At 37.3% G+C, this 19,984-nt stretch overlaps 1 protein-coding gene across 8 annotated transcripts in view; it reads left to right on the top strand.

The window, feature by feature from the left end:
* cadps2 (Ca++-dependent secretion activator 2) overlaps positions 1-19,984 on the top strand; it is a 144,132-nt gene that overhangs the window by 101,524 nt on the left and 22,624 nt on the right. For 5 of the 8 annotated variants that reach the window (XR_006371388.1, XM_044125648.1, XM_044125645.1 and 2 more), the window contains 6 exons: positions 675-704; positions 6,093-6,248; positions 7,572-7,719; positions 12,648-12,662; positions 16,006-16,080; positions 16,459-16,542. Coding sequence is in view for 7 of the 8 variants with exons in the window: in XM_044125648.1 (XP_043981583.1) it covers positions 675-704; positions 6,093-6,248; positions 7,572-7,719; positions 12,648-12,662; positions 16,006-16,080; positions 16,459-16,542 (508 nt within the window). In the remaining variant the exon portion in view is untranslated. Of the gene's footprint in view, positions 1-503; positions 628-674; positions 705-6,092; positions 6,249-7,571; positions 7,720-12,647; positions 12,663-16,005; positions 16,081-16,458; positions 16,543-19,984 lie in introns of those variants that run through there. The other 3 variants (XM_044125649.1, XM_044125647.1, XM_044125651.1) reach the window with 2 other exon arrangements.

Below are 19,984 nucleotides of genomic sequence, written 5' to 3'. Positions count from 1 at the left end.
TTACATAAAGGGTAAAATTGATCCAGACTTGATCTCTGTATTTACCAGGCCTTTACGCCTTCCGTCCCCTCTGTCCTTCCTGTGTTCTCTGTCATTGTGTTTATGTAAAAGTTCTGAACAGCTGAGTTTCGATAATTCTGTGCAGTGACCCAGATGAGATCTAGGTTTAGTGGATTCTGTTTTAAAGGACAGGAGTATTTGGGAATCCTCTTTCTTTTTGATTTGGAGAATTGGACTTTTATCACATTGCCATATTAGTGTCGGTCAGAACCATTTGGACAGGACTACACGGCTCCTCAGGACCCGTGGTCTTAAAGGATCAAGTCCAGATGAAGACCTGTAGTCTGGACTGACTCAGATTGCCCTCAGTGTTTTCACAGTCATGTTGACGTTTTGTGTCTGTTTGAATGTTATTTTCACTAAAATGAATATGAAAGGTATCTCATCTTCTTGAGTCTGCATACTACTATTTTCTGATTTTGATCTTTGTGATAATATTTTAGTGATTTGAGCATTCGTTCATCTACTTGCCAGCAAAGCAAGATTTTCAGACCCAGCCTGTGTATGACAGTCAGTGGAATGCAATCTCAGTCAGTAGTGCTTGTGCTGTGAAGTGTGCATGCCACAATTAGATTCTCAACCTAATAACACAGCAACTTGTTTTTTTGTTGCAGCTTGCAAGGAGTAAATCTTCCAGATATTTTGTAAGTTGATTTTTTTTCTCTTTGATAGTAAGAAAAGTTTTAAAATACTTTCCTAAATCTAAACTTCAGTCTCAGAATGAAGGGCTGATATTCCTATCTCTCTAAAGAAGGCCTTTGTAATGCATTGAATAACACATTTAATTGCTAAATGTAAACCCAGATAGTGCTGCTCCATTTCGTGTGTTTTCCCAGTGGTTGGGAGGTTGACCATGAATAACTGCTGCTGCAGATAATGCTTTGCTGAACTGAACACAACTCTGATGGTGCTGATCTCTGCTTAACTACAGGCAGAAACAGCTACATTTTATTTACCAAATTCTGTATTTTGTTACATTCGAATTAAACTTTGTAAAGTGAGACAATGGAGAATAGACTAAAACAATGGAAGAAAATGAAAATGAGACCCTGTGAGAGATCAGTGTGGAGCTTTTGAATCAGGTCAGAGCAGACTGACCAGTATTTATTGGCCACAATAGAAAGTTGTGGTTTTGGAGAGCACACAATACAAATTAATGCATTTTTGAGCGCAGTTCATGAATTTGTTGTGCAAGCCCCACAAAGAAAGTCATCCAGCAGCATTCCATAACACGAGTAAAAGTTTTTGAGAACAAAATTGGCAAATGATTTTACTACAGGGCCCAACATTTAAAATCTAAACCCAGACCTTATTTGTGGTGGACTAAGCTGAAAATGTTTTGCTGGTGTTATGTCAGCAAGTTTACCTTATTGATTTTTAATTCTGCCTGGAGGTGATAAGAAAAGTACATGTGGAGTGATCCAGATTCTTGTAAAATACAGTGACATAATAAGAGGTTGAGCACATCTGAATATATTGAGTGGAAATTCAGACCAAATTGAAGCAGCTTTACAACCCAAAGTTACCTGAATTTCTCACACTTGCAAGTTACTCCTTGGAATACTGAATATGACTGAAAATATTATACAGTGCATACTCAACCTAAAGTATTTCCCTTTTTCCCAAATGTAGGTGCACGATTTAGAAGAGTATAACGTGTAAAGCATTTGGTTTTCTTACCATGAGACAACCTGAAAATAAATGCATCTGAATCTTTATGGTTGAATAAACCACTGCATGAAAGCAAAGCCACAAAATTCTATTCTTCACTAACCCGAGGTACAAAAAGTTTTTCATCACCATAATCAAAATTTTAGGTCTATTTGTTGATTCAGTCATGAACCAAAACCTATTGGAGATAAAAACTTTGCCTATTACCGTCAATGTTGATATTTGATAAAACATTTTTAAAAGTGATTAGTCGTGATTTAATGAGGTGATGGGGACATTCTTCAACATTAAAGAAGTAGATGAAAAGATTAAGTTATGGTTTAACTTATCACAGTGTTGAAGCAACATGTTTGTTCCAGCAGGGGCTTTTAGCTGCCTGCATCCCTGGCTGGATTAATGAATGCACTGAAGAATGTTTATTCTGTTCTGTGCAGCCCTATTGTGACATTAGCTGGTGCTTCTGATTTTTTTTTTAAATGGACATATTGCCAAATAGTTTGAAACCTGGATGTTCTGCCTCATCTCTAAAACTGCAGTGAAGATAAAATGAAGTTCCTGCATCGAGCTAACTCCAGTCACAGACCCCAACGTGCCAGTTAAAATGGTGGGACAGGATCAAGTTTCATTGAAGACTATAAACAAAATATTGTTTTTTTCTCATAAGTCAGGTGTGTCTAAAATAAGAAATTGTGAAACTGAAACTTGCAGCTGGAGCAAAAATGGAGGCAAGTCATCAGCATGCTACAGTTTAAATAATAGTTCTTAACAATAGTAAACACATTAACGATGCATCAACAGTTGAACAGAAGAGAAGAGACAAAGTGGGTGAAGGAAAGGCATTCATAAACGTTAGTGGCTTGGATGAAAACTTTATTTTGTGATACATAGCTTTTTGCTTTGTATAAAAAGAAACTGCTAAACATTGTTGCACAGCAAAAATTTTAAAACTCTTCAACTTTGCGCGCTTAGGATTTTAATGAAATCCTTCACTGCTAATAAAGAATCTTCAACCTGAGTTTTAATACTTGAGATCTTTGCTTTTTTCTATCGGACATTTTTCTATTTTTTATTTTTAATTTCGCAGTGTTACCAATCTCCATTTCACTTTCTTCCTTATCTCCCTTGTATTCTGGTGGTGTAGGATGATATGCTACCATTGGAAAATACCACTCCATTGACTGTGTTTGACTTTGACCAGCAAGGCCAGGCTTCCACCAACTTTAGGGACTTGTAGTAAAATTGTCTCTCAAAATTCTAAAGTATTATGCCTGTTACACATCCAGGATATACCTCTGCTGTCGAGTTTATATTGTCCTCCTTAAATATAGTAATGACCTTATGATAGCCTTACCTAATCTCATGCTAAATTATGAGGACGCTCTTTCTGCGCTGATGAAGGTTATTTATCATGAATTGACAAAGGCTCTGACAGCACTCTGACCTACTTTCTGAATAATTCATCTTTTAATTATTTAAGCACCTTGGAATGCTCGCAAGCGCTCTAGTGCATTGAACTTTCAGCTCCAGAACAATGACAATGAAAAAAAGAAAAGGAGACAGTGATGCTAAAAGTACGATTCCTCCCCTTTACTCTGGAGAACACTGACACCATTCAGTCCACTCCACACTGTAGAGAGGCAACACACACTGTCAGGATCTGGGCTCGTTTGAGTTTGTTTTTTGGGTTTTGTTTGCTTTTGTGGTTGTTAGTTCCTCTTAAATTTAGATAAGCTGTGTTTCGTTTTACATTGGTCAAGTTCTTTCTTAGTTATTTTAGTTATTCATTATTATTTTGTGGTACTTTTTTATTTTGGTTAGATCTGTCTTGTTCCTGTTTTCCTTTAGTTCAGATGTTCTTAGTTTCATTTTCATTTCATTTTCTTTTATTTAACCAGGTAAACCCCGCTGAGATCTAGATCTCATTTTCAAGAGGGACCTGGGCAAAAAGATTTGCAATACATAACAATGGTACTAGTTAATTCCTAATAACTTATTGACCACCTTATTCTTTGTCATTCTAGTTTTGTTATGCTTCTTTAGTTTAGCCATTCTATAGTGTCGGATTTATTTCCTATTCCCTGTGTCACTTCCTCTCTCCCTCTCCTCAGTCTATCTTCTGCTCCCTCCCCTGACACCTGCTATCAGTTAGCCGATCAGCCCAGATCTTTTGTTCATTGGTCAGCTCCCCAGTATTTAAGCTGCTCAGTCTCAGTTCCTCCTTGTAAACTCCTGTCACTTTTTTGTACGTCTCCTGAGCCGCCTCCTTTCTCCTATATGACAATTATATATGTCATATTTTGAAACATATTTTATCAGACAAAGAAAATATGAAAAAAGCTGTTTTCAAAATGATAATTTCATTTATTATGGAAAGCAAAACTATTCAAGAGATCTGGTGCCTTTATAAAAATATAAACTCCCCCCTGATGTCTAAACTATCATTATTAACTTTTTGGGGAAAATTACACTAGCCACACCCAAACCTGATTACTGCAACAAAAATACAAAAATCGCCAAACAGAATCTGTCCAGATCTTCTGGTTGGGATGCCTCCTGAATGCCACCCTTATGGGTTGTTCCACCATGTCTCACTGAGAGAAGACCCACAGGACCCAGAGACCCAGAGCCGTCATCCACACATGGAGATAACATGGAGCAATGGAGGACCTCAGAAGGGGCCAGTCGACCAGGTATTCAGGTCTCATCCAGGAGGTCCCAGAAGAACCCACAACAGCATCTAAGCTCAGCAGGCCTCACTGCACTGATTCAACAATTAGAAAGGAAAACTGGGAAAATTTGACCTCAATAAGAGTTCCAAGGCCATAAAACTACAGCTGACTAAAAGAACACTAAGGGCCCTTTCACATTTACCAAAAAGTGTCTTGAAAACTTTTGGGGAAATATTCTGTTGACTAAAAATCAAAACTTGCAACATGCATATGCCTACAGTCAAACACGGTGGTGGTAGTGTGATGATCCTGGCTGCTGTGATGCTTCACGAAATGTGTCCAGCCATTTGTGACCTCAGCATTTTTCCTTAGATACATTTTTTCTCGGGAGACCATTTGAGGGTGTTTTTCTTAAAAAGACTTCAGTCTGACTCTGCCAACCATTCCCACAGCACAGTACACACTGCTCCTCTACCTCACTTCACTTGGCCGGCCACTACTTTAGGAAAAAAAAAAACAGAGGGGAGAAAAAGCTGGCACTTCATTAACAAGCACAGACGGGTGAGTGGGATCGTCCCATTTCCCTGGGGAGCAGGGCGGAGCACGTTCACTGAAGAGCACCAGTAATTAGACATGAGGGGAATAGCCACCAAGCTTTTAATTGCAACACAGACTCAACCCAAAGAATTTATTTTTGTGCGGCATTTTTAAGGTAGCAGTCTTTTAAAGGCAAAGTGAGAAAAATGAGGGAGTTAAAAGGACTTGTTACTTCCCCCTCCCCTGTGGCGGTGGTTCTAGTTGTGGGCGCTGTACATTTGGATGTTGACGGTGCTGAGGGTTGTCTTGTTACTGTCTAACCTGTTTGCAGGGGAGAGAAAGCAGCAAGACGTCCATCTGTCTCTGTCCTCATGGTGCTGTTTACAAAGTGAAAACACACAGCTTTGAACCCCAGTACATAACTGGCAGGAGTCTAAGGGTCATGTTCACAAAAAAATCTAATATTTTACTAATTTCATGGATATTTACAGCAACTGAGAACAAAAATAATGTATTTATGAAGTTGCGCTTTCATTTCAAGTTTGTTTCATTTCAAGAATTTCTTCTGCAATTTTGAATCTTTTATTTTAAAACACAGGAGTCAAAAATTAGAAGGTTGCCAAAATTCAAAATGGGAAACATAACTGACTTAACAATGCAAGTGGCAAACATGAACGCTTTTCTGGTGACACTGACCACTCAGGAGATCTGTCTTGTAAGGCCAGCAGAATTGTTGAGATGCATAATATATGAGGATCAGAACTGAACTTGCCAATGAACATCTGTCTTATATGTCCAGTGGGAAATAATTATATGTCCTACAATGTAAATGAACAGCTATGATCACATTTTCTGCATATTGGAAGTTATATCATGTTACTTTGTTAAAGTTGTTTGACACAATCAAGTGGCCAATGTATTTTTTGTATTCCACCTCCGAAAGACATAGCAGGGAAAGCTAAAAATGATTGAATTAGACAAATGTTTTTATTGGATTATAGTATAACACACGACTACCATTTTCATGCTTTTCAGGTTTTTCTTTTACTGTTAAATAATTAGTTGTTCATCAAAACAAAGATTGATAAACTCCACAGGTCTTTGAAATGTGTTTGTATGTACTGCTTTCTGCTGCGGACACTCTCCACCTTGCAGTAATGGATCGGCCACCTCTGAGGATTTGTTCTGGAAGCTGGATGCTCTGCAGATGTTTGTGATGGACCTGCACTGGCCAGAACCGGAGTTTGCCAAACATCTGGAGCAAAGACTCAAACTGATGGCCAGTGACATGATGGAGGCCTGTGTCAAAAGGTCAGGAGCCTCCAGCATTCTAACAGCATGAGTAAATATTACTAGAGGTCGACCAACATTATCAGACTGCCAATTTTTACTTGTTCTTGCTTCATTTTTAGACTGGCATGTATCTGGACATCACAGTAATGCTGCTGTTGTGCAGATAGAGGGTGTGAATAGCATGTACACTAGGGTGATTGACATTGCTAAGACCCTCCTCGTAGCTTTGATTGGTTGTTTCTGTGTATTCCTGCAGTTAGCACTGGAAGCACTACAGATAATTGAGGCAGAGGCGCTTGACTGTCTAAAATTATAAAACATATGATGCAAAAGAAGCAAATTTTATTTTATTTTTTTTCAACAAATTTGTAAAAAAAAAAAAAAAAAAAAAAAGCCAAAACATTCTTTTAAATGAAAGTTACATACTACAGCTTTAAAGGGCAAGCTGACATGGACCCAGACAGAGATGTTACACAACTTCTTTTTAGACACTGTGCTGATGTATGTGTTGTTACCTATATGTTCCCAAACTGCAAAGCAACTGGAGAAACTTTTCACAACCACAGTTATGTAAAAAAGAAAAGTCAAATCAGAACATATTTCTCCTTTGTGGAAGCTCATGAAATTATGTTCAGTTCAGTTTGTTTATGCACCGGGTGATCTCTGCTGATTGCTAGTTATATGGTTTTTTTTTATTAGACTTATTATAAATAGTTTAAACAGTTAGAATAATAAATTCTTGGCTACATTCTGGAGGTGACATGTGCAGTAGAGTGGCTGCTGATGCAACTTGACGTCAACATGTTTCCCAACCCGGGTCCTCAAGACCTGCATATTTTAGATGTGCCCTGCTTCAACACACCCCATTCAAATGATTGAAACTCAGCAAAACCTTCTCAATCGGCCATCAATTGAAATCATGTGTGCTAGATCAGGGAAATGCCTAAAACATGCCTTTGTTTGTACTTTTGAGAGAACTGGAGTTGAAAAATACTGAATCTGAAAACGTATCATGACCAGCAGTTTACCAGAATTACAAAAAGAATAGGTTCTGCTTCATTTGTCAATTCAGTTCAGTTCATTTCAGTTTATTTCAACCTAAAACTTCACAAGTTTCAAGTAACAGCAATTGAAAAACATTCTAATTAAAGCACACATCTAAATAAAACCAAACATCATTTGGTATGCTAAATAAAATAATTTGTATTTGGCTAAATCAGGAATTGACCAATGATTGCATTTCAAAAATCTATATCAGCAATAATCAGTCAACCTCTAAATGTCACACCAATTTTTTGCCTAAACTATTAGTATAAATTGGTCACCATTTTTGTCCTGCAGGACAAAATCTGCGTTTGAAGCCAAAATGGCAAAAACGAGTCGATCTACAGAATTCCGGGTTCCACTCTCTGTCTGCACCATGTTCAACGTGCTGCTGGATGCCAAGAAGCAGAGCTCCAAACTCTGTGTTCTGGACTGCAACCAGGAGGTAAATTTGACCAGACACGGCTTGTTAGCTTGATTCACATGACCTTAGTACAATGTTTGGCTTATGTAACCTAACAACTATAATAAATAATTTATTGTTAATAAAAATAATTAAAGAGAAGGTTTATGTCAAACCAACTTTTATGAGCTATATGTTGCCTGCTCCTGCAATGCTCTGCCTACTTACCTGAAGCTATTTGGAGCTTTAGTCTCCAGCCGAATGTCTGCCCCACAGTGTGGAGCTATGGATGGATGGATGGATGGATGAATCAATCATCCATCCATCCATCCATCCATCCATCAATCAATCATGCTTATCCCTAGAGAGGTTTTGAGGGGTACTGGTGCCTATCTCCAGCAGTCAACGGGCGAGAGTCTGGGTCACCGTGGATGGATCACCAGTCCATCAAAGGGAGCATGGTCATCATATTTGCTTAAATAGTAGCATCCTAAGCAAAATATTAAATAATCACACTGATTTTACCATATCTATCATATTGCTGTGAAGTGTGGGGAGTTAATTACAAGAGCTCTTTACATCCGGTAACCGTCCTACAGAAACGAGCCATTAGAATCATCCATAATGTCGGTTATTATGAGCATACAAACCCGCTCTTAATATCCAGAATATCCAGAATTCTCAAATTTGACGAGCTTGTAGAATTTAAAATGGCTCAATTTATGTTCAAGGTATCTAAAAAGTTGCTACCTGAGCACATACAGAGCACGTTTTCTGAAAGAGAAGGGGGGTATAACTTAAGGGGTCACTCAAACTTCAAGATCCGCAATTTTAGAACAACAAGAAAAAGCTTCTGTATTTCAATTAAAGGTGTAAAGTTATGGAATAAGTTACATGAAGATTTAAAACAAAGCAATAGTTTAACACAATTCAAAAGAAAGTACAAAGAGGTAATTTTCAATAGATACACACATGGGGACAGAAAGCAATAAGGTGTGTATTGAAGATAACAACTTGGTGTAAGGGTTTAGAAAGATAAACCAGCATAAAATGGGAAAATGTATAGGTAAATATTAGTAACTGTTACTTCTGACTGCCACTTTGATTTTGATTTTTTTTAATGACAGTAGGACTCTAAAGTCTCAAGTGTTTAGGGGTAGGAGTTTATAAGTTCTCACTTCTTCCTACCCCATTTTGAGCATGATATGTTAACTGAAACAAAAAGTCTGTATTTTCTCTTCTTTCTTATGCACTTCTTGTTACTGTGCACTATTTTATTTTTATATTTGTATCATGTTCGAATAAATTTCATTTCATTTCATTACAATTCAGCTTTTCTTTTTTTCTCTCTCTCTCTCACTCTCTTTTTCTGTCTCTTGCTGCTCACTCATGAATGCACACCACTGCAAACATTCAGTGTAATTTTTCAGTGAAGGATCTCTGAAGACACTCTTTTTTTGTGTGTACCTTCGAAACCTAGGCTTAGCCACATGTCCATTGGCCTTTTGTTCTAATTTGGGGGCACCAGCCCACATCCTTTTGACACACATCTAAACACGCATACACACCTCCCTCTGCTTTTCACTGATATCTTCCTGGCTAGCTGCTGCCAACAAGGAGAATTCACTTCCATTATCACAAATTGTGTTTCTATTACATGCATTTTTATGCTGAAGTTGAATTCTTATATTGTTGTTGTTTACTGACATTTTACGATTATTAATCAGTTAATTAGTTTTGAAGTTATTTTTTAGCATTCCACTTCATTTTAATATCATAATTCATTGGTTACTTGATTGAATAATTTGCTTATATTTGCTTAGTGTTTTATTTGCAGTTTGGTAGTTTCAGTATATGGTTTATTGAATATTTTGTTAATAATTTTTTTTACTTTACAAAGAAGTAAGTTGTTTGAGCTATTTCTGGTGTATTATGCTTGTGGTGTTTGCATTCCATAAGGTTGAATTGAATCCTTCATGAGATGAGAAGATAGAACACATCACCCATTTCTAAAGTCCTTCCATCGGCTCCCTGTAGCTTAGAGCAGTGTTTTCCAATCCTGGTCCTCAAGGCTCACTGTCCTACATATTTTAGAGTTTTGTTCCTCAGTTGTTCTTCAAAAGGTTTGCTATTTGTATGAGTACTAGAGTAAGTTTCCCTTACTTGCTGTTGAGTATAGGAAGACTACATGACCTGCTTTCTGCTGCAAAAAAATAAAATAAAATAAAATAAAATTCAGATAATAGCCTCCATTTTAATTGTATGGAGTGTGAGAAGAGGGGCTTACACAGCAGCATATTTATGTTTCAGGCTTACAAAGTTGGGCATAGTTATTAATCCTGAAGTGTGAAAGTGTGATTAAGCTGATCAGAGTTTTTAGACAATTGACAGCACTAGTTTTCATGCTCCTCTAGTTTGGAACAAACTTCCAGAAAACTGCTAAATAGTTGAAACACTGAGTTTATTTAAATCAAAACTAAAATCCACCTGTTTAGAGTTGTCTCTGACTCATAATAATTGGAACATTAATCAATATATTTGATAATGATTTGCAGTTTCACTTTTGGTTACTGTATTATGTTTTTGTTGTGTGAATTTTGAGCTGCCTTGTTGAATTGTGCTATACAAATAAGGTTGATTGGTTAGTTAGAAGCATTTTGGTCAGCACTGAAATCCTTATATGCAGTTGAGTTTATTGAAGCATTGGTCAGCATCTACAACAGTTAGTTACTATTACTGAGAGCAAAGTGTTTACCGATTGGTTGTGATACTTGGCATGGCATGATAGTATACTTGTAGGTTTTTTTTTTAGGTGTGGGTTGAAATCCTTTGTACTTCTTAAATTAAACAAGGTGTCCGAAACATTTCTCACTATTTTCAGTTGCAAATCTAAGATGACAATCTCTTGTCCCACCACATCCTAAAGGTAAGCACCAAAGGTAAATATACAGAAAATATTCCCTAAACAATGACCAACAACACCAGCCTGAACAGTTGAAACAACAAAGAATTGGTATGTGCTGTTCTTTTTCTGACCCATCTGAAAACTGCAGCTAAAAACATGATTCACTACAACTAGAGAAAATATTTCCACAAAATCCTTCTTGATTTTTAACACAACAAAACTTTAGTTTGACGTTGCATTGACATGATTCAGTTTGTCTGTATTAGGTTTATTCAGTTTAAAATGTCCAACATCTAAATAACCTTGACTGATGTTCTCTGACTGAAAAATGAATAGGTCTAAGGAGCTTTCTAAAGAATAAATGCCTTTATCTGTCTTCTTTCAGCTTGTTTTACATGTTTGGTTTATAAAGACATCAGTGGGGGAGGCATCAGGATTCTAAATAACAAGTCACCAATGAATTCTCTTGAAGACAAATGTTGCATAGTCTCACAATTGCCTTCTTCTGCTCAGTGTTCCGGGTATTGAAGTAAATCACAGCTGAGATGAAATATTTGTGTCAAGGTGAAATATGTAATAAAAAATTATAAAAAGGTTAAAATCTACAACATAAAAATAGAGGAACAATTTTCTGAACTCACAATGACCTCAAATAAAATAGAGTAGAGATGTTTGTATAAGGGGATTTTGTTCTTACAAGTGGGTTAGCTTTGCACAATTGGTACTTCAGTTTATCAAACTTATTTAATTAACATATTTTTGTCATTATCAGAGCAGCTCTTTTATATTATATTTTTATGCATCTAAATTTAAAAGTGGCTGTTTGAAAACAGAAGCTGACATTGTTTTGTGATGCTGGTTGTTCCTGTTCTTCCTGGCAGAACTTGTCACTGAGCTCAATAAATAGAAAATCTTTACACCCTGGATGCTTAACTAAAGATCACACTGAACAATAAATGCTTCCACTGCAGACATAGGCCATAAATAATGACAGCAATTCAGTGGGGGGAATGTTTACTCAGTGTCTGTAGACAACATAGTTGTGTGTTATCGCTCTGGGCCTCCTGCTTTACTCTGGCTTATATATTTGGAGTCAGATGCATTCTAAATCTTCAAGTCCTACACAAAGCCCTTCAAGTGGATGATCCTAGGAACTCCTCCTTCAGGGGTCATCTAGAGCACTTGCTCAGCAGATGCCCACTTAGATTCATAGAGAAGCATAGAAGGTGACATAAAGCTCATAAAAGTTGGTTTACTACTCTGAGCTGCTCCAGAATAATCATCTTCACATCATATACCTAAGTTTTAGTGCAAGAGGCTGCTGAGGAGGAATCTCAGTGCAGCCACTTGTTTGCAACCTCATTCTTTGCATCACTGTCCACAACCCACTTCTCATTCCTTCCTCAGGAATGAGAAGTGCAACAAATATTGTTAAACTGAAAGCTTCAGCTTTTGTCTCAGCTATTCCTTCACAGCAATAGGTCTGTATTACATCTGGACCACAGTAGACACAGCCCAGTCCAGGTGTTTAAACCCAATTATAGGTCTACTGTTCCACTTAGGAGAACTTCTTCTTCTTTCCCACCTGAGGGAGTCATGTCTTTCCACTGGAGTGACCCAGTGGCAAGATGGATCAGTGAATCAATGTATTGTTCATTATCAACATGCAGCTTTCTGTCTATGTAGAGGTGGTCAACCTATATTTATAGGAATCAACCTCTTGATCTACATGCAACCGATAGATTGCTTCAACATTTTAATGGACATGTTTTCTAGGCATTGTTTTCACTGCATATTTATTCAGTTATGTTATCTCTCCGCACAGTGTTTGTTCTAGACCTCATGATTTTCACTACTAAGTGATATATAAATAGATTTAGTAAATGCAGCTTTATACTGATGTATGTATAATGTTTTGTTTTGTTTGTGTATTGATAAGCAAATTAAACAGATTTGCACACTATTTTTTATTTTATATGTTGCATAATTGCTGACTGTGTCATCTTTTGTTTGTTTCATGTTCTTCTATACCCATCTGCCCTGGACATTATTGTTTGGCTTCCAGATTGACATACAATGGGTAAGTCTCTCCACCCCCTCATACCGTATTCTCTTCAGACACATCCCACATGGGGTTCCCATTATAAAATGGAGTTTTGAAATCTTGTCTGCTCTGTGTCTTTATCCAAATGTTGTTTTGGGTTTTTTCTTCTGAATGCCCCTTTTTAAACTGACATGTTTGCATTAATAGCACTTTAAGGTCAGGTCACTGGCCTTGTTGTTCTTATTGTTCATATATTGTCATATTGTGTTACTGTGGACACACATTAAATATGATGAAACTACCAAAACTAAGAAGATAAAAATATTTAATTAGGGTATCTCAAACCGAAAAACCATTGTTGAATGGATCACCGTCATCTCCATACCATTAGGTTTCTAACTGACAAATTGGATATTTTAGAAGTTTGTTTTGTCAGAGGTGTGTATTGTTCCACTATTGCATTTGGACGACATTCTTTATAACTTAACAATCATTCTATGCAACTGTTTTTTGACAATGAATCCACTTTAATTTTTATACAAAGTTGATGTTTTTACGTTCAAATCCTGATCATGGTAATCTTATATGGTGCGTGTCTATTTCTATCCATCCTTCCATCCACTAGATGAAGCCAATAGGACCAGGTAATCTGCAAAAAGCAGAGACCAAAATGGATTGCCTCAACACCTGGGCTGCACCTACAAATTCTGTTCATAAAAGTTATGAATAGAATCTGTGACAAAGGCCAAGGTTGGCAGAGTCCACCTCTTTCTCCACTGGAAACAAGCTTGACTTACTGACAGATCAAGTTCTGACACTGGTCATACAGGGACCTCACAGCCCATATCAAAGGGCCCGTTCTCCCATACTCACATTGCACCCCCGACAGGGTTCCCCAAGGGACACGGTCAAACACTTTCTCCAAGTCCACAAAGCACATGTAGACTCTAACACATCCTCCAAGACCCAGGTGAGGATGTGGAGCTGGTCCAGTGTTGCACAGTCAGGATGAAAACCACACTGCTCTTCCTCAATCTGAGACCAGGCTATCTGATGGATCCTCCTCTCCAGAACCCCTGAATAGATCTTAGCATGCAGCCTGTGATCTATCTGTAGTTCGAACACACTCTGCAGTCCCCTTTTTAATTAGGGGACCAGGGGTGAACTTGCCATAAGTCAAGAGCACACATCTTCAGTCTGAAAGCAAGACTTCATGTCTTTGTTCTCAAAACTTGTATTGCTTGTATTCAAGACTTTTGCGCTCTTTCAAATATTCAATGTTCTCTCAAACCTTTCTCCTCATGCTCAGAACTTCTCTCTGCTCAGCAGTTGCTATCATATGGGTTCTAGTACAATCGATAGTAGCCACAGAGGCACACCCTGAAGGAAACCATTGAACCCAATATATTTCATTCTATTGGCTGAGAGGATGCCATGCAATGGTAGAGGAAAAACATTTGAGAATATTCCTGCTTTCATATGTGCTCTCGACTTATGGCAGTAAAATTCCCCCAAAGGTACCACCACACTGGTCTCCCAATCAAGGAGAACTTACCCAAATGTCCAACCAACACAGCCCTACAACATCCAGAGCCTTAAGAAACTCTGGGCGGATCTCATCCACTCCCAGGGCCTTGCCACTCAGGAACTCTTTAAGCACCTCAGTGACCTCATCCCCAGAGATTGGCAAGCCTGACCCGGAGTTCCCAGGCTTCGCTTCCTCAATGGAGGGCGTGTTGGTGGGATTGAGGAGATCTTCAAAATATTCTGCCCACCTACTCATTACTTCCCAAGTCTAGATCAGTAGCACACCATCGCCACTATAAACAGTGATGGTGGCGTCATCAGCACTCTGTGTTATACATCTGATTTAATTGTTTGCTGAAACAGTTTCTGTTTCTCTGGGGTGTCTCATTGAAGATTTCATGTCTGGATATTGTTCAACCTAGAAAAAATAAAGAACACAAAAAATTGGAAAAATGGACTAAATGATGAAAAAAATTCAAATATTCTTGAGACTGTGTAAGTTACCTTGGAAGTTATGTTTAAGTTGAGAAAGGGAGAAAAGAAAATGAAAATGTATTTAATTGTTTTGATTTTCTGACATATGTTTTCTTCCTTCTTATTTTGTCAAAGATAGTGTACACCTAAAAGATTTAGGTGTACATTATCCGTAGCAAAATTAAATTTCCTTTCTTTATATATTAAAAATACAAACAAAGCAAAGATTTTTATATTTACAAAAATACAAAGTAAACTTGTGCAGAACATCTAATCAATTGATAAAACTAAGTTATTGTACATTTTTGTTTGCTACGCTGAAATTTCTAGTAGACCTAGCATAAATGTCTCTATGAATTCCTCTGTTGGACTTTGAAACCAAACTGTAAGTGTCCAAAGGCAGCATTGGTGGCTGAACTGCTGCAGGTCAGTAGCATCATAAACTTTTCGGCATGGCAGCATTTGGCAAACATTCCATAGGTCAAGCACACTCTGCTGCTCAACCAACACATCAGCAGTTCTTACAGATGGCACAACTCTGCTTTCCAACAGAATGAGATGTATTTCAAAGAAGCATTGTTGTAACAAAAAAAATAACCAACCAGATTTTCCTTACCTTTTCTGCTAAGTTATTTAAATTTCATCAGTAATCAATAACCTAGTTGCTGTAGTGGGAAAGAGAATGTAGTTGTTAAGACCAGAAGAAAAAAGTCAGCTTGGAAAAAAAAAAAGAGATATATTGAAAGAAAACTACTATTTTTCAGACTTGTGGATAAGCAGAAGCTAAATTTGGCTGTGACCTCCCCAGATCTGCAGCTTGTCATCGATCTATGTGCTTTGTTGATTGAAATTTTTAATTTGGGTGCTCTTTAGACGGCCAGTGAAAAGGCATTGTTGGCAAGAGACGAACTCCCCTTCTGCCGCTGCCATTCAGCACTGGGCCTTTTTTTCTCTTCTTCCTTCAAGGGAAAAGGTGCCATGAATATTTTTTCAGGGGGCTGGGGATCGCGGCAAACAAGACATGAAATGTCGGATTAATTGAATCTCGTATGAGCCTTTGGTCCTTGGTGCTAGACCGGTGCTTTAAAAGAATACAAGGCTGCTCTAATTGTGCAGAGACACAGAAGAAGTATCCTTCAGATTCCTTTGCTTTTCCTGTGTGGATGGGAATTTGATTTAGCAGCAAAAGGCATCTTATTAGCTGCTTAACTCTGCAGTGTTACACTGTTGGGAAGGTTTTTAACGGCACTCCTAATTTTATCTTACAATGCTTCTGTGGGCGGCATCTGTCTTATTTTAGAAAAAAAAACCTGTCATTGTTTTTATTGTTTCCATGTCTCCCCCTTCCACGAATGTGATCCCTCCCTGGTAACCACAGCAACAGTACCACTCCAAAATTGATGTTCTGATTGATGACACATTCAAAGAAATGATCTTCTCCCTCACATCAAAGGTACTTTCATCTTTGATTCTGTTGTATTGTTCATGTACATTTCTAAAGAATTTTGCTGTACATTACCTTTCTTTTCCTTTCTCATCTTGCATGAACAAAAAATATTTATCTTTGACATTTGTTTTATTTAGAATTAGCAGTTAATATTGTACTGCTTGTGGTATTGCATTAGAAGTGAGTTTCTATATTTCATTGGGGGACTTTTTATTTGTTTGACTTTATTCACAATTAATAAAGAATTTGATCTTTTCTAAGTAAAATTCCAAAGCATTAGACTTGAGAGATGTGTATTTAATAAAAATGACCCTGAAGCATGTTAAAATTAGAATATAGCAGCTTCATAAAATAAATCTTATTTGTTGTGTTCTGTGTCTGCAGTGTACTGCCATTTTAGAAAGCGTCCTCTCCAAGCTATCCAGATACGATGAAGGAACGTTCTTCTCCTCCATCCTCTCTTTCACAGTGAGAACCACAAACATGCAGCCTCTTTGTTTTAGATAGCCACATGGGCAGCGTTTTATTGTTGGAAACTAGAGCTTCACAGCTAGGCTTCAGTGTGATGATTCTTCTCCTTCCTTTTCTCCTTATCCCACTGCTCCCCTTCTCCCTCCTAAAAGGTGAAAGCAGCAGCTAAATATGTGGAGGTCCCTGTGAGTCTGCTCTGCCCTCTGTTTTATTATCCACCCTGTCTGTCATCTCATTGTGCTTCTTTCTGCATTCTTCTAATTAGAATGTTTGGTGGGAACTGAGCGGTTGATTTTCTCTTTGAGTCAGGGTGTTCAACACTTTGTGAATCTGATTCCATCCTCACTTTGTCTTTGATATTGTCAAAATGTAGACTGGCTGTCTTCTAGACATTTTCAGCAGCCTGGTTGCTATTTCATATATTTTCAGCTCAACTCAACCACTTGTCCTTGGCTCAAGCTGGACTGGCCATACACTCAATGAGTGTCGTTTTTGAACATACCAACTGCATTGGCAATGAAAAGTTTTCACCACTCTGAATGTTTTAAACTTTTTATATTATTTTTCAAATCAATCATTATCAACTTAATTTTGCTTTTTAGTTAAAATGTTATCTTTCTTTTTTTAAACAAAAGTTCCAAAGTGAAAACTGATTTCTACAAAATTGACAAATAAAAACATGAAGCATAAAGTAATATTTTAACTTATTTTATTCTTCTCATAAATTGTCTGTGTCTGAAAAAGCACTATAAAATTTTTATGTATTAATATTAATATTATTACACATATTACAATAACTGATTGCATAAATATTCACCCTCTTCCAGTCAGTAGATGCAAATTCAGCCCTTTTTAAGTCCTACCACAAATGTTCTGTTGGGTTGGTGTTTGGGCTTTCTCTGGGCTACTCCAGAACCTTTACCTTGTTGTCTTCAAACACCTCTGTGTAACTTTAGCTGGTTGATTCAGCTTGTTGTCTTGCTGGAAAATAGTTTGTATTTTCTACCTTTACAAGCCTTCTAGGGCCTTCTGCTGAAAAGCATCCCCACAGCATGATGCTGCCAGCACCGTGCTTCATAGCAGGGAGAGTGTGTTTGGCAATCAAAAAGCTCCAGCTAAAATTTTCTTTCACCTTACCATGGAGTCTCCCACATGTTTTCTCTCAAACTCTATTCCAGCCATGATATCCAGGGGATGTTTTATGTCCATTCCTTGACTTATACTTTTAATATTTCTTATGTTTTGCTTGGAATGTTCTTTAGTCCTCATGTTGTCAATGTAGCCAGGAATACTGATGAACCAGTCAATGTCCCTTCCAGAACCAGCTGTTATTTGTACCATAATTAATGTGGTGATAGTTTCAAGAGTGGTAGAAAAAAAAGACATTTCACAAACTCCTTTCTTAATTGGCAATATTTTCCAGTAATCAGTTTTCGCTTTGATGTTAATCTGAGAAGTTTGGCATTTTTTGGCCAGAAAGCAAAATTTAGTTAATCATGATTGATTTGTAAAAGCAATAAAAGGGTAAAATATCCAAGAAGCTGAATACTTCATAGACACTGTGCAGCTGTGTGTCTAGAAATGGGCTCATCATTACTCTTGGTAATGGTAAGGAAGACGTTTCACCAGTTGCCGAAAAACCATCGTTCTCAGTACTGCAGGAGACAATTGAGGTAGCAGAGAAGGAAAAGTCCTTAAAGTCTTACGCTGAAAATGTTACTAAGCAAGCCACTTCTCTGCCTGAAGAAGGTGATCAGGCAGATTCCTTAAAAAAGAAGATTTGCGTGAAGGAAACACCACTCGTCACTGAAAAGGCTTTTGTCTCCACAACACCGGAGACTCTGGATCAGCAAGAGGAGGAACAGCCAAAAAAGACCAGGCGAATCAAGAAGAAAAAGATACCCTTTCATATCTGGTTGGAAAAGCATGCCCCGGCTGATGTAAGGATTTCAGATGAAAGTACTGGAAAGGAAGACGTTTCACCAGTTGCTGAAAAACCATCGATCTCAGTACTGCAGGAGACAATTGAGGTAGCAGAGAAGGAAGAGTCCTTAAAGTCATACGCTGAAAATATTTATAAGCAGGACAATTCTCTGCCAGAAGAAGGTGATCGGGCAGATTCCTTAAAAAAGGAGATTTGTGTGAAGGAAACACCACTGGTCACTGAAAAGGCTTTCGTCTCCACAACACAGGAGACTCTGGATCAGCAAGAGGAGGAACAGCCACTAAAGACCAGGCGAATCAAGAAGAAAAATATACCTTTTCATATCTGGTTGGAAAAACATGCCCCTGCTGATGTAAGGATTTAGGGTTAGTACTGCAGGAGACGCCAGAGAAGGAAGAGTCCTTTAAGCCTTGTGCTGAAAACCTTAATAAGCAGGACAATTCTCTGCCTGGAGAAGGTGATCATGAAGATCCCTTGAAAAAGGAGTCTTGTACAGAAGAACCTGTGATTTCCACAGCACAAATGGTCACCAAAAAGAAATCCATCTACAAATCAGAGACGAAAGTGGCTGAAAAAGGAGAGAAAAAGACATCGAAGACAAAACGCATCAAGAAGATGCCACTATTTTGGAAATCTTTCCCAGAGTCAGAGGCTTGCATAGATCTAACATTTTTGACAGAAAGCAGTGACATAAATAACAGTCCTCTGCTGGAAAATCCAAGTCATCAGGCAGCTTTGCCCAGCAACACAAAGAAGACATTTTGGAAAGTGTTCCCTGATTCAAAACAGGAAGTCAACGGAGTGGGGCAACATGTGGGTTGAGAGAATGGCGGGAATTGGAAAAAGAGCTACTGTTGTTATATGGACATTTTAGATAATATTAAAAAGCCAGGACATCAGTACTCATGTTCATCCATTATACAATTTGTATTTCTAATACTAAACAGAAAATTAGAACCATATTCATTAATTAAAGGGAGACTTAGACAAAGAAAATGTAAACAATGTGGAACAAAAAGAGACTTTGTCTAAACCTATACAAATTGGGAAAAATTTAGAAAATTATTGACTATTTTTTCTGGGCAATCTATATCTATATCTATCTATATATATCTTTATATATCTATATATATATATACAGATATCTATCTATCTATATATATATATATATATATATATATATAGATATATATATATATATATAGATATATATAGATATATCTATATATACAGATATAGATAGATAGGGATAGGTAGATAGATCTATCTATATAGATATGAGTGATAAAATAAGTTATATGATTATTTTATATAATCATATAACTTATGATTATATTAATGATTATATATATGCATGTATACATACATACATACATATATGTACAGTACAGACCAAATGTTTGTGTATATGTATGCATGTATATATATATACATGCATACATATATACATGCATACCTACATGCATATATATGCATGTATATACATACATATAT

The sequence above is a fragment of the Gambusia affinis genome, linkage group LG08 (assembly GCF_019740435.1).
Source record: "Gambusia affinis linkage group LG08, SWU_Gaff_1.0, whole genome shotgun sequence".
NCBI lineage: Eukaryota > Metazoa > Chordata > Actinopteri > Cyprinodontiformes > Poeciliidae > Gambusia > Gambusia affinis.
Note: the sequence above shows the minus strand (reverse complement) of the source record. Positions and strands in the feature narration are given on the sequence as shown.